This window comes from Sclerotinia sclerotiorum, genomic scaffold (genome assembly GCF_000146945.2).
Source record: "Sclerotinia sclerotiorum 1980 UF-70 scaffold_5 genomic scaffold, whole genome shotgun sequence".
Taxonomy (NCBI): Eukaryota; Fungi; Ascomycota; class Leotiomycetes; order Helotiales; family Sclerotiniaceae; genus Sclerotinia; species Sclerotinia sclerotiorum.
The window spans coordinates 681,101-694,144 of NW_001820831.1; the positions used below are offsets into that span (position 1 = coordinate 681,101).

At 43.7% G+C, this 13,044-nt stretch overlaps 5 protein-coding genes across 5 annotated transcripts; 4 read left to right on the forward strand and 1 right to left on the reverse strand.

Moving 5' to 3' along the window:
• Positions 1-232: 232 nt before the first annotated feature.
• Positions 233-1,043, reverse strand: SS1G_04239 (hypothetical protein; the record flags this gene model as incomplete). Its single annotated transcript, XM_001594382.1, has 2 exons — positions 233-370; positions 513-1,043. 2 exons carry the CDS (start codon positions 1,041-1,043, stop codon positions 233-235), a joined length of 669 nt encoding a protein of 222 aa, XP_001594432.1.
• A 1,482-nt stretch (positions 1,044-2,525) lies between these two features.
• On the forward strand, positions 2,526-3,062 carry SS1G_04240 (predicted protein; the record flags this gene model as incomplete). Its single annotated transcript, XM_001594383.1, has 2 exons — positions 2,526-2,755; positions 2,918-3,062. The coding sequence occupies 2 exons, from the start codon at positions 2,526-2,528 to the stop codon at positions 3,060-3,062; spliced, it is 375 nt and encodes a 124-aa protein (XP_001594433.1).
• A 403-nt stretch (positions 3,063-3,465) lies between these two features.
• Positions 3,466-4,575, forward strand: SS1G_04241 (predicted protein; the record flags this gene model as incomplete). Its single annotated transcript, XM_001594384.1, has 3 exons — positions 3,466-3,704; positions 4,281-4,372; positions 4,487-4,575. 3 exons carry the CDS (start codon positions 3,466-3,468, stop codon positions 4,573-4,575), a joined length of 420 nt encoding a protein of 139 aa, XP_001594434.1.
• Positions 4,576-6,869: 2,294 nt separating this feature from the next.
• Positions 6,870-9,033, forward strand: SS1G_04242 (hypothetical protein; the record flags this gene model as incomplete). The annotated part of the gene is made up of 4 exons (XM_001594385.1): positions 6,870-6,983; positions 7,462-7,557; positions 7,612-7,688; positions 7,743-9,033. The coding sequence occupies 4 exons, from the start codon at positions 6,870-6,872 to the stop codon at positions 9,031-9,033; spliced, it is 1,578 nt and encodes a 525-aa protein (XP_001594435.1).
• Positions 9,034-10,474: 1,441 nt separating this feature from the next.
• SS1G_04243 (hypothetical protein) lies at positions 10,475-12,670 on the forward strand (the record flags this gene model as incomplete). The annotated part of the gene is made up of 3 exons (XM_001594386.1): positions 10,475-10,945; positions 11,558-11,804; positions 11,859-12,670. 3 exons carry the CDS (start codon positions 10,475-10,477, stop codon positions 12,668-12,670), a joined length of 1,530 nt encoding a protein of 509 aa, XP_001594436.1.
• Positions 12,671-13,044: the final 374 nt, after the last annotated feature.

Genomic DNA, 13,044 nt, shown 5'->3' on the forward strand with positions numbered 1-13,044 from the left:
AGAGGATGTTTGATGGCAGCAAACTGTGAATAGGTTCAAATTTTAAAAGTACAAATTAAACTATATTTGGCTACGATAAGACCTTGGCTTACTTCTTGCAGCATTCTATCTGTCTACTTCTTGTTTGTCGTCTAACATTTCTATAACCTTCTTGGCTGAACGCTATTGATGAATAATCGCATCAAATTATCACCACAAACTTTCCCCATCACTTATTCCCTCGTCTGGCTTGCTACATTGCTTCCTGACTGGTAATACCTCCCTTGGTCACTTCTCTCACAAAATTAGACTCCGGATCATAGAGCATAACGTGAAAATGCTCCACCGAATGAATCGACTTCAAGCTTCTCCAATTCCTAAACCAGATCACCTGCATACAAAATCTCTCATTAGCTCTCCTTCCAATGTCAATGTGATTCCCCATGCAAATCAGTCAACGCAAGGCATTCGGCATGACAAGTCAAGATGATACACAAGAATCTTACATGCAAGTGCAGAACAGAGTAACTTACTTTCTCGCCCCCACACTTCTTCCCAAAAACGACATCCACCCATCGATCAATCTCCCTCTTCACATCATCCCTCGTATCACCCGTTTCAGGATCATCTTCCAGAGCGAACTTCGTCCACACAACCAGATGGACGATTTTCTCATCGATGCCATAGGGCCAATCATTCATTAACACTTTCAAATCATCTTCATTACAAAAAGGCGCATCTTGCGCTCTCAATTCCGTTTCTTTCCATCGTAATTTCACATCCAGCATGTAGCGCATAATCGAGCCATATTTCTGTTTGATGTGATAGCAATATTCTAGGTATCGTCGTAGATCGGAGGGTTTGCGTTGGAAGAGATCGAGTCGGTTGTCTGAAATTATTTGCCGCACTGAGGCCCATGAGAGGATTTGGTAGTGGATGTCTGGGGTGCTGATTATGCTGATGTCTTTGGCGGAGAGGTTTTGTAGGTAGTTTGGATATTGGGTTGTTTGCTGTGTGGGTGGGTTATTGGGTTGCCGGTACGGGATGGGGGTTATGCTACCCATGTTCTCGGGGGTGGGAGCTTGATGTTACGGGCTTGGCGGGTGGAGATGCTGCTAGGGAGCCGGTGAGAGCCGATTTTATGGGCCGGTATGGATGGTATGGTGCTTATGTATTATGGTGACAAGGTAGTAAGCGGTAACGGCAGGGTGGTGGAATAGGATAGGATGGGTAAATTGGATGTGTGGGGGTAAATGGCGATGGTGTTGTTGGAAGAATTCTGTTTATTTGTTTACAGTGCTTTAGGGTGAGCTTTAGTGTGTTCAGCAGTGATGTGTGCTACGCATGTCGCTGTACCTCCCCTATATTAGTGCCAACTCCTAGGCCATTCCAATGATTCATTAGGCGCTTGGACAATGCAGATGGCCTAAGAAACGCCCCTTTCTTTCTTCAAGGCTTCAAGCTCTTCCCGCTAGCTTGAAGCTACCTATTCAGCATCCACCGTCCACTATGTTCTCCTGAATTTACGGGATAATCCCATGCACATTAATAACAATAAAAAAATCGGTTTGAGGTTTATTGATTTTTGGTGTCACGTCACACCTTCATCATCAATATATTTCTCGGGTGATATCATTGGTGGATTTGAGGTTCTAAGTGCGATTCTATTGGATTTCATCGGGCCATTTTGATCGGGATGACTCCGCTCTAATTTCCTACGCCTGTAATCTACGATAATGGTTTATGGCCTGGACTTTGATTTTTAACGGTGTTGAGTGCTGCTTTTGTTGCTTGGTTGCTATCTCTATGTTTCATGTGGGATCAAAGATTATTGTGCTGTGAGAAATGGATGATGGTGATAAAAGCAGCAACTTGTAATTCTTTATTTGTCCAAGCATTGATGTCTGCACCTTTCTTCACCTGTAGATTATTCACATTCAGGGTTCCTTCCTGTTCGAACGGTGAGTATGAGAAAGGCCTGTAACTTTTTAATAATGGTGAATTAAGTATTATGGGACGGTGATTGATTTCTTCTTACAAACAAACAACTTCGATTTCATTCTAGATGTTGTTTTGTTTTGTTTCGTCTTGTCTTTTGTTCATTGTCTATTTACAGATATCTGCATGTCAAATTGAAAGCTGAAGCTTTCTAAACCCTTCACTCTTTTGTCCTACCGTCGTTGAATTTCTCGAGATTTTAGATCCCCTTGAATCGGAGCTTGAATCAATTACACTCTCTTGATCTTTGAAATATTCAGAGAAGGCTCACTACTCATTCCTTTGTGTGGCTTTGAATATTTGGATTTGGCCGGACTACTAGTCTCCAACCTCACTCATTATACTCTATATAACTCCTTCCCGTCAATACAAAAAGACAGACGACCCTCGGAATCAGAATACCATCCTATCGATCTATAAACGATCGCATAAAAGTCTACTTTCTAGAACTTCCTGGTTTGATCAAAATATACTCCTCGCCAGCTCACCGCCTCATCGAACCTCCTCGGTCTACGACCTTATACTAGGTTTCCATCTAGCATTACAAAATGGGAGGCAAACCACGCAATTTCGGAGTGAGGGAGCATCGTCCCTCACCATTGAAACAAGAGGTCTCGCAAAGACCCATATCGATGCAATCTAGTAGCATGGGTTTGGTGAGAGATCCAATGTTCTGGAAAAGGTTCTCGACGGCGGTACATATGTCGGAGGTGGATTTAAAGGAGTTGGAAAGTGGGTATGCTAGTGAGAGTGTGGGGAGGAGGAAGGATCCTTATGGGTAGGTGGTTATTTGTTCTTTTTGTTCTGGGCTATCTGGTGGGGACTGTGGAGATGGTGGATGGGATGGAGGAATGGATAGGTATTGGAAGTGATGAAACGAGTATATGGACACGGAAGAAGGGAAACTAGGAGATTTGCTGACGATACTGTGTGGAAATAGCGGAGGTGAAGATTGGCTAGATCAGCAGTATAAGGAGAAACGTCGATGTCGCTTCATCTGTATTGGAGTCACATTCTTGGTGGCTATTATCGTGGCTGCTGCCGTGGTCGTGGTGCTGTATTTCACCGGGAGAATACACTTTTAGCACTGAGAGTCAATGGAAGGATAAATGGATGGAAAACGAGGAAGGGACCCGATCTCTTAGAAACTACTTTTTACGATACGTAATGAAATGATACGACAGTGATAATGGCATGGCACTTGAGATGGAAAGGAACAGAGCTCGATTCGACAGGCTCGGCGGCATAGCGACTACGAACTTGACCATGCGACATCAAACATGAACGGTTTTTATGAAAAAATTACTGTGCTCATGAATGGATACGCATGCATGGATGATAAGTTTTAAGAGGCGAATCGATGGAAAGTATGAGTATGTATGGTTATATTTTTGATATGTCTATCATACCGGAGACTCATGGATCTGGATCGCAAGTTGTATTTTATCGCTATAAATTCACAATTGCTGGCTGGGTTCGTCGATTATGATGTTGATGCTCAATGTACTCAATCTGCTTGATTTGGATTGGGATGGCTGGATGGATGGGTACGGAATAGGATGGGATGGGCTAGAATGGACAAATGATGGCACTGGCACTGATACTGGTGCTGGTATCTGTATTTACCTACAGACATCCATGACTGGTTACTTGCATGAGGGAAGAAATAAATCAGATCAGATCAGATCAGATCAAATACAAAAACATGTTAAAACCTGCATTGAAGAGTAGTTTTGATACGATGGGCTATTGCGTGTGAGGGGACACGACTGAGTGAGAACAACTAGGTGAGATAGATGTATATGGAGAATGATAGAAGTCACACATGAGAAGTTCGTTGCGGTGTTGGGGATTTGTAGGATTGTCTCGGATGATGATGTTTTAGTTTATCTGATTTATAGGTTCACCTGATGGTAGGTACGTAGGTAGGTATTGGTGGTGTATTTTGCAATGTGTATGTAGACTTGATACCTATTTATTGGGTGGAGGGGGGATTTAGAAGATTGGAGGATGGAAGTTGGGAAGTATATTGGAGAATGAGTACTTATGGTAAGGGGATGGGGTGGGATGATAGAATGGAGTTGTTCTGATTTGGTTTAGGGATTACAAGTGGATTTATATATGTGTGTATACGGACGGATACACTCGTTAAATACTAGTAGCTTGCCTTCTTTCGATGCTGGATAGGGGTTGTCGAGGAGTTCGTACCCGGATGGATGTATTCTTTTCCAGACCTTTAGGAGATGTCGTGACTAGGTTGTTCTCATAGGGATGATTAACGAGCTTGTAACTACAGTATCTAGAATGTCTTCTTTTCTAGAAGACGTTGTGATTCTGTGTCATCATAGGGGTACAGAAGTACATAAGTGGGTCGTTCTGGAAAAGCTTAATGACGGTGAGTCGCCTTGCCGTATACGATGGATCATGGAGGGATACTTCGGGGATGTTAGCACATTGGTCGTTACCGTGCCGTATTGTTGTTTCTAACGGTATTAAAAACAGCGGTCAGAAGAGTGTACCGGATCTCCTATATTATGGTCGTGGACCGAAGATATGGAACAACGTCGTGGTGATACTCACCAGAAGAACTCACACTAAGCCATTTTAATAGGAAGATCGAGGTCAATGGGAGGGCTCGGAATTTTCAAATTTCCGACATTTTCTCAATCTCATGTCGGAATATATGATATTCCGATATCAACTGACCTATAAAATATCTGAAATCTCACGAATTCAATGAGGAATTTGGAAAACTCCGAACACTGTCGACCCTCTTCTGAAACGGGCCTAGTCTGAGTTCTTGTATGTGAGTTTTTAGAGACGGTATGCTCTGATGGGGCCGGCTGTGGGGGAAATTGTATGCGATGTGCTGGAAAGTTGTATGTGTTGTGCTGGGACATCTGGGACGTCTGGTTATATCAAACATGGAAAAGAACACGTCCTCAATGTCTCAACCGATATTGGACCTCCGGACAATCGGTCCGGGGCATGTCGATTAGTTGAATTACTTTAAAAACGATTTCGTCTTAAAGATAGGTTCCCCTCGTATGAAGGTAAGCTTGGTATTGAGATCTTGTTAAGGTCTTAAAATCTCGACCTCCAAGTTGGCATTGGCCAGAAGCAAAAGGATCAATATTTGAAATAAAAAGGTAGCCCCACGTGATGAAGCTACTTCATGCACGACTTCGTCTCATCTGTTGATTCGATGGATACTTATGCATGTCTCATCCTGAAATGCGATATGCAACAAAACCTTTTTATCAAGAACCCAATATTGTGACCAACTTGTGATATTTTAATATCACGTGTATTAATGCTACCTCAGCTTATCATTGCGTAATATTGCGTTAGGCTTTGCCTGTTTGGTGAATATATATACTTCTGTATGTCGGTAGACAAACATGTTTCTACATGAAGAAACGTTGAGATGTTCAATACTTAGAATCGCTCATTCCTGGGCGTCAGCGGGGTTCCTAAACAAGGTTTTGTGACACGCAAATGATATTGACATTGAGAACCACACGTGGAAATTGTATGGAAGCTAAAGCTTGTCGTTGCTTCCTTGAATGTGGCAAGAAGGATAAAGGAATGCCCAAATTGTATTTGAGATGTTAGGTAGCACTGCTTGAAAAGTGCTACATCAAATGATTTTGATGATTCGTATTCTTGAGAAAATGGAACGGAAGCTAAAACGGGCTATTACTGATATGTGGCTTCCTAATGTACCGGACAGGGTAAAGCTGCTGTGTAAAGTGTGCCTTTTCAGCCTTTTTTAAATAGTATCTGCGGCTCATGGCACAGGTTAAACTCTCGAAAAAATTGTAACTTTTTGAAGTTGGTTGAAATAGCTGCGTTTAGAACCCCTTTTTCTCTTCGACCAAGAGAATGGAAGACCCGTAGATGAAGCTAATGTGGATACAATAGCTGAAGTCTCCATAGTAAAATGATAGTTCAGTCTTAGATCGATGGATGGTGGAGATATCTGACCGCGATAAATATTCTAAAATTGGCCGGAACCAGTTTCCCTACCTAAGAGTTAGATGTTGTAAGACTATATATGGAAATTTGCTACCAAACTTTTGTGAAATTGTGAAGCTTTGCGAGTGAAATTGCTTTCTGTAGAGAAGAGAGCCCGACAGAATGTCTGAAGATAATGTCCAAAGAGAACGTCCAAAGAGAATGTACCACGACGAAAAACCGGGGAGAAGTTAGAGTAACACCAATAGCATCAGTAACACATGTAATTCTAGATGATCTGTAACTGTTGAATTTCATGGGTTTTCTTGCCACAACATGAATTTCATGCAAAACCGTGGATTCTTTGGGTGCCAGATGTAACAACATTTCATCGGGAGGACGAATGAGATGAAAATAGCGATTAATCCTAGTACAAAGCCGCTCTTCTGATTAGCCAAAACTAACCACAAGGCGCAAGCCCAGCCCCTCAACCTTTCCCCGATCATAATTATTTCGGTCCATAATTTCGAAGCTAAAAAGAACCAGCAAGGAACCATTTTAGTTAGGAGATGGTTTTGTTTACTACCAACACTGCTAGCTAAACACATATATAAAGGGGACAGCAAACCATTCCCACAAGTTGTTTCTTTCATTTGATATTCTCCCTCTTCATTCTACGTTTTCGTGTGTTTATTGCGTGTAAATACCTTCTCTGCATTTGGAGTAAGTGGTCAAATTGTCATTTCTTGGCATTGGCGGGGCACACCTTCATACCACATTTCCCTGTTATGTCAATTAAATTCACCGTGTTGATCATGTCGGCTAACAAAGCATCTCCTTCCTTTCATAGAAAGCTTCAACTTGTCTTCCTCAACATACCCATCCATTTACTTCTTTTTACGAATCTTCGAATATCATCAAAATCATAATACAAAATGGCACAAGCTTTGAAAAGCGCTCTCCCCTCCCACCTCAAGCCATCGAGCTTATCTCCAAACGATAACGGCGAATTCGCCCGCAAGCACCATGGCAAGACACAATCACACATGGTATGTGCTGTCCTTTCATGAAATGTCAACTTTCACCGTCTTCTCGGTCATGGATTATCTATGAGGACCCGAATCCTTCACCCTTCAAAGTGGCAGAAGAGAGAATCTTCTGGTGTAAACAAACCAATACCAACGGGCAAGACGCCATACTCGATACGAGTCTTGCTCTTATGAAACACAATGGCAGGAGACGAGCTTTGTACCATCTAGTGGATGACCAAACTTACTGAATCTTCAAATGACTTAAAGATGGAGTTTGTATTTACCTGTGCATGTTGCAACTAGCTCAGAAGGAGCAAAAGTGCTACATCATCACAGTCCGGAGGTCAACATACAATACGATTCAAAGTTCGATGTGAACCCCACCACCTGCCGAACTACATCCTGCCTTTTCCTTCTCTTCCGTACCAAGGGAACAAGATTCCAATAAACCTCCTATGAATCTCCAATTTCAGATAGGCTAACAAGCAATAACCAGGCTTTCGAAAACACCTCAACATCTGTAGCTGCCAGTCAGATGCGAAATGCTCTCAACAGCCTGGCAGACACCGTCTCAGACCCCGAAGAGAAGAAGGTATATCCCGAGTACTCCTCCGCAAATGAATAGCATATATCTAACGCTTTATAGCTCTTCGAGACTGAGATGGACAACTTCTTCGCTCTTTTCCGCAGATACTTAAATGACAAGGCAAAGGGAAACCAGCTGTGAGTATCAGCCCCTCCGCGTCAACGGGCATAGTTTGTCTAACGAAACAACAGTGACTGGGACCGTATTGCCCCACCCGCCCAGAACCAAGTCGTCGATTACAATGAGCTTGCAAACTCCGAGTCTGTTGGATTCCTTAACAAATTGGCTGTCCTCAAGCTTAATGGTGGTCTTGGTACTTCCATGGGTTGTGTTGGTCCCAAATCAGTTATTGAGGTCCGTGATGGCATGTCCTTCCTCGATCTTTCCGTCCGACAAATCGAATACCTTAACCGCACATACAACGTTAATGTTCCTTTCGTGTTGATGAACTCATTCAACACTGATGATGATACCTCAAGCATTATCAAGAAATATGAGGGACACAACATTGACATTCTAACATTCAACCAATCTCGATACCCAAGAATCTTGAAGGACTCGCTCCTTCCTGCACCAAAGTCTTTCGACTCACCAATTTCTGACTGGTACCCACCAGGACACGGAGATGTTTTCGAGTCTCTCTACAACTCTGGCATCCTTGACACTCTCATCAAGCGAGGTGTTGAGATTGTTTTCCTTTCCAACGTTGACAACTTGGGTGCTGTTGTCGATCTTCGCATCTTGCAGCACATGGTTGAGACCAAGGCTGAGTACATCATGGAGTTGACTGACAAGACCAAGGCCGATGTTAAGGGTGGTACCATCATCGATTATGAAGGTTCTGTCCGTCTCCTCGAAATTGCTCAAGTACCAAAAGAGCATACCAACGAGTTCAAATCTATCAAGAAATTCAAGTACTTCAACACCAACAACATCTGGTTGAACTTGCAAGCTGTCAAGCGCATTGTCGAGAACAACGAGCTCGAGATGGAAATCATCCCAAACAACAAATCCATCCCAGCTGACAAGAAGGGCGAGTCTGATGTCTCAATCGTTCAGCTCGAAACTGCCGTCGGAGCTGCCATCCGTCATTTCCACAACGCCCATGGTGTCAATGTGCCCCGTAGACGTTTCTTGCCAGTCAAGACCTGCTCTGACTTGATGCTTGTCAAGTCGGACTTATACTCATTGAAGCACGGTCAACTCCAAATTGACCCCAGCCGTTTCGGTCCAGCTCCTTTGATCAAGCTCGGTAACGATTTCAAGAAGGTTTCTGACTTCCAGAAGCGTATCAGCAGCATTCCAAGAATCCTCGAGCTTGATCACTTGACCATCACTGGTGCTGTTAACCTTGGCAGAGGTGTTACCCTCAAGGGTACCGTTATCATTGTAGCAACTGAGGGGCAAACTATCGATATTCCTCCCGGATCCATCTTGGAGAATGTTGTGGTTCAAGGATCCTTGAGACTGTTGGAGCATTAAGGGGTTTATTGATCTGCTTGCATTGAGCGATGGCCTCAGTGAATCTCCTGTTTATATGATCCACCATGCCGCATGAATTATTACGGTTTGATGGTTTGGCATGGCTTCTTAATACGATGAGTTAGTACCATACAGACTAGATGAGGAAAACTATTTTAAAGTTTTTAGCACAATGATTGCGATTACCACAGTTTAATACCAAAATTCAGATAAATATTCCTTTATCCAATCTTGAACGTTGTGTAATTTGTGCTTGTCACTTAGTACTTTCTGTCTGCATGGCATACAGAGTAGCAACATACGCTGGTGAACCTCGCCCCAGGCCCTGAGATGATTAGTGATTTGTAGTCAAGCAACACTTGGGAACTTTGATGTCTAACATGTATCTGCTGATCCACCGACGAGCATGTAGAACGGCTGATTGGCAGGCAAGTGTGTGTGAGAAGAGGAGGATTTGTGAAGAATTGATTTGTTTTGTAAATGAATAATTTTCGCCATATTGAAACTACGGAATAATCGGCTGCAATTTCTTTCCAGCATTTGGAACAAATAACCTTTCCGTTTTCCAAAATTTCCCACAACCATATCGTGATATTGATCAATATTAATTACCTTTGTAACCACCACCACGAAGCCAAGGATATTTATTCCCTGCTCCTTCAAAGCTTATGGGAAGAGCCGATAGGTTAGCTTCTCTGCTCTTATCGCGATAACAATACCTAGTGACCACAACACTCTCATCTTTAGTATAACAGTGCGATACTTTAGTTGCGCGAGTTGATCAACAGTTTTATTGCAAATTCAAACGGTTTATTCGTCCTACGCGACGACATTCAGAAACATCCGGTATATTGACCAAGGGATTCGGAGAGGGAATAGACAAGAAGACGAAGGAGAGTGTCGTGGGCTTGCTTGTCACCGTCGACAGGATCCTCATCCTTTGTTGGTCATATGTGCGGCGTAATTTCGAGATTGGTGTTGAAAGTATCAGGTCCGGCAGGTCGATGGATAGGTACTTGGTAGATTTATAGTGAGTGTATTCGGTTTTCATAATTCGCATGTACTGGGTGTTTGTAGGAGAATGGGATTGTTAATACGATGAATATTAGGTCTCATGAAATACAACTCTCCCCGCTTCGATCTCGAGGATTACTTGAAGTTTGAGACAACGACATTCTGCCATTCTTCCTACCTGCATAGCGAATATCGGTCTTTGTGGATGGAGTTAGGAGGAGTTCATGCGAAGGTCTAATTGCATCGGACATTACTCCCGTTCTCCTACTTTTCGCTACGGTCTTGGAATCCGCAATTTTAACGACACATATATTCACAAATAATACTATATCTGAAGGTATATACGATCCCGGGCTAATATAAAACTACTTTCCGCACTGCCGCCTTAACTCGCCCTGAAGAACAGCTTTGTCAAGGTCCGGCGAAGATGGATGAGCAGTGGGATCCTTCTGTAGGGGGCCGTTCCAATTCCTCCGCTCCTCCCACATCAGGGAGTCAACCAATCAAGAGTCCCAGTCGTTTCCCGCGTTCTCACTTCTATACGGAAGGTAGTGATTCGGGCGAGGACTCGCACATGTTAGGATTTGTGGGCCCCTCTTCTTCCGAAGATAACTTCAATAGTCAGGTAATGGTCGAGCCGGGCGAGGAATCTGAGGCCGGAACTGCATCACGAGTGAACTTAAGGAGCAGCCCACAGACCGAAATAGAAGGAGATATAGAACCAGCAGAACCAGCAGAACCAGCTATGGATGACCAGGCAACCGTTCAAATGGGTCGAGGAAGTGATGGTTCTAATTCCAGTGAAGGGGCTTCTGTTCGCAGTGTTAGACAAAGACAAAACTCGAGTCGTGGAAAAGCTCCTGTAAGGGAAGACAGCTTAGGTCACAGTATTTCCACCGTTGGTTATCAAGCAGACATGTCAACTACGCTGGATAGAGTTCCAAGCTCGGCTAGCTCTTCTCGGCGAAACACAGCGTCATCTAGGTTTGATCGCAGACCTTCATATCAATCATCATCATCGAGGCGACCCTCAACTCAATCTTTCCTGAGCAGACGTACATCATCCTCCACAAATTCTCTCGCGGAGCAGCCGACAAGAAGCTCAGCTAATCCTGCCAGTTCATCTTCAGATGATGAGGGCACACCCACTATATCCCGGTCCTTCTCAGGTGTTACACAACGGCAGACGCGAGATCGAGAACCTATACGGAGTGAGGTCATAGTTCCCAGGTGGCAGCCGGATTCGGAGGTTACTCAATGTCCTATTTGCCATACTTGGTTTGGCTGGCTAAACAGGAAGCATCACTGTCGGTATGTGAATTAAACTCTTACTACATTGGCTAGGCCCGTTCTGATTCACCATATTAATTTGTTTAGAAAATGCGGTCGTGTGGTCTGCAACTCTTGTTCCCCGCACCGTATCACAATTCCCTATCAGTACATTGTCCAACCTCCAGATCATCCCGCTCCATACAATTCTGTCGCTTATAATCGCCTTCACGATCCACAGGGTGAAGGACGCACGAATACTTTAGAGTTTGGTGGAGGAGATAGAGTTCGCCTGTGTAACCCTTGTGTACCGGATCCTAATATAGCTCCTCCTCAAACTAATCAAACCGGCTCTGTTCCGGAGCCTCGACACAACCTTGGCTATCACGGCCGAACACAAAGTTCTATCGTTCCTACTACATCCATACCCGGAAGCCTACCAGCGGAACCTAGATTTCGACTTGCGGATCATCGATCACATACTGTCCGTGAGTATAGCAGTAGGTACTCGCCGGCTGGGATGAATCCTAATCCTAGAACAGCAGAAGAATTTCAGAATTGGTACAGGGAGCGAGCAGCTTTGAGCTCCGGACAAAACACACGTTCGAGAAGCTCAACAGTTACTGGAACGGGGCGAGATACAACTGAAGATATGGTAAGTCGTCAATCGGCCATGAAACAAGATGTAGTTGCTAAAGCTTTATCGCAGTTTACCTTCCTGAGAAATGTTCGAGGCCCTTCTCCTAGTGTTCAAAGCCCGCCGAACGCCCCTGTACCAAATGCAGGCAGGCGATATGTCGTGTCAGGCGGAGACTTACGTTCTCGTCCTCTGCCGCGACCACCTCAAATACAAGAGGAAGATGAATGCCCCATTTGTCACCATGAACTGCCTTCTTCATCTCTCGCTAACTCCGAAACCCTTCGATCTGAACATATAATTTCTTGTATTAATCGCGCCACATCTAGACTTTCTACCGGTACTCCGAGTTCAACACCCACTCCACCAATCCCATCAACTACACGTCCGGCGCTACCCATCACTCAAACATCCGCACAATCGAGCTCCTCTCGCGTCTCTGCCTCTTCCACATCAGCTTTACCTCATCCTCTTGTATCAACTCCATCGAGCGGTCCCTCTCAACCTCGGCGCACAGGAGTATTTCCATATGTTGCCACGGAGAAAGATTGCCAAGACGATGCCGAATGCCAAATATGTTTGGAAGAATACGAACCAGGTGTCGAAATGGGACGTCTGGAATGCTTTTGTAGGTTCCATTTAAGTTGTATAAGGAAATGGTTTGAGAAGCACCCAGGAAGATGTCCGATGCATCAGCATGATGAGTATGGATATTGAAAGAGATTTTCAGGCGCGATTTTTTTCTTTCTGTGGAGATTCTTAGCAAAGCTGTTGAGCGGATTCAATACTGAGATCTAAGATGGAGTCCAAGATTTTGATATGATAGGAAAGAAAAGGAAGAAAAGGGGTATCAGGGTGATAGCTTTACTCATATTACCCATGAGACATTCGAGAGATACAAATTTTCTCTCTCCTACAAGGTGTTAGGATATTTATTTCAAGAGATATCTATCGTATTATCATCTAGCATGCATAATTAGCTATGCATAACTAAAAATCTATCTAACATGGATGGTATTCATTGTATTGACGAAACGACTTTTTTTTAATATTGGGAGGGCATGGTGTTTATAGAAGGATGGTATGGATAG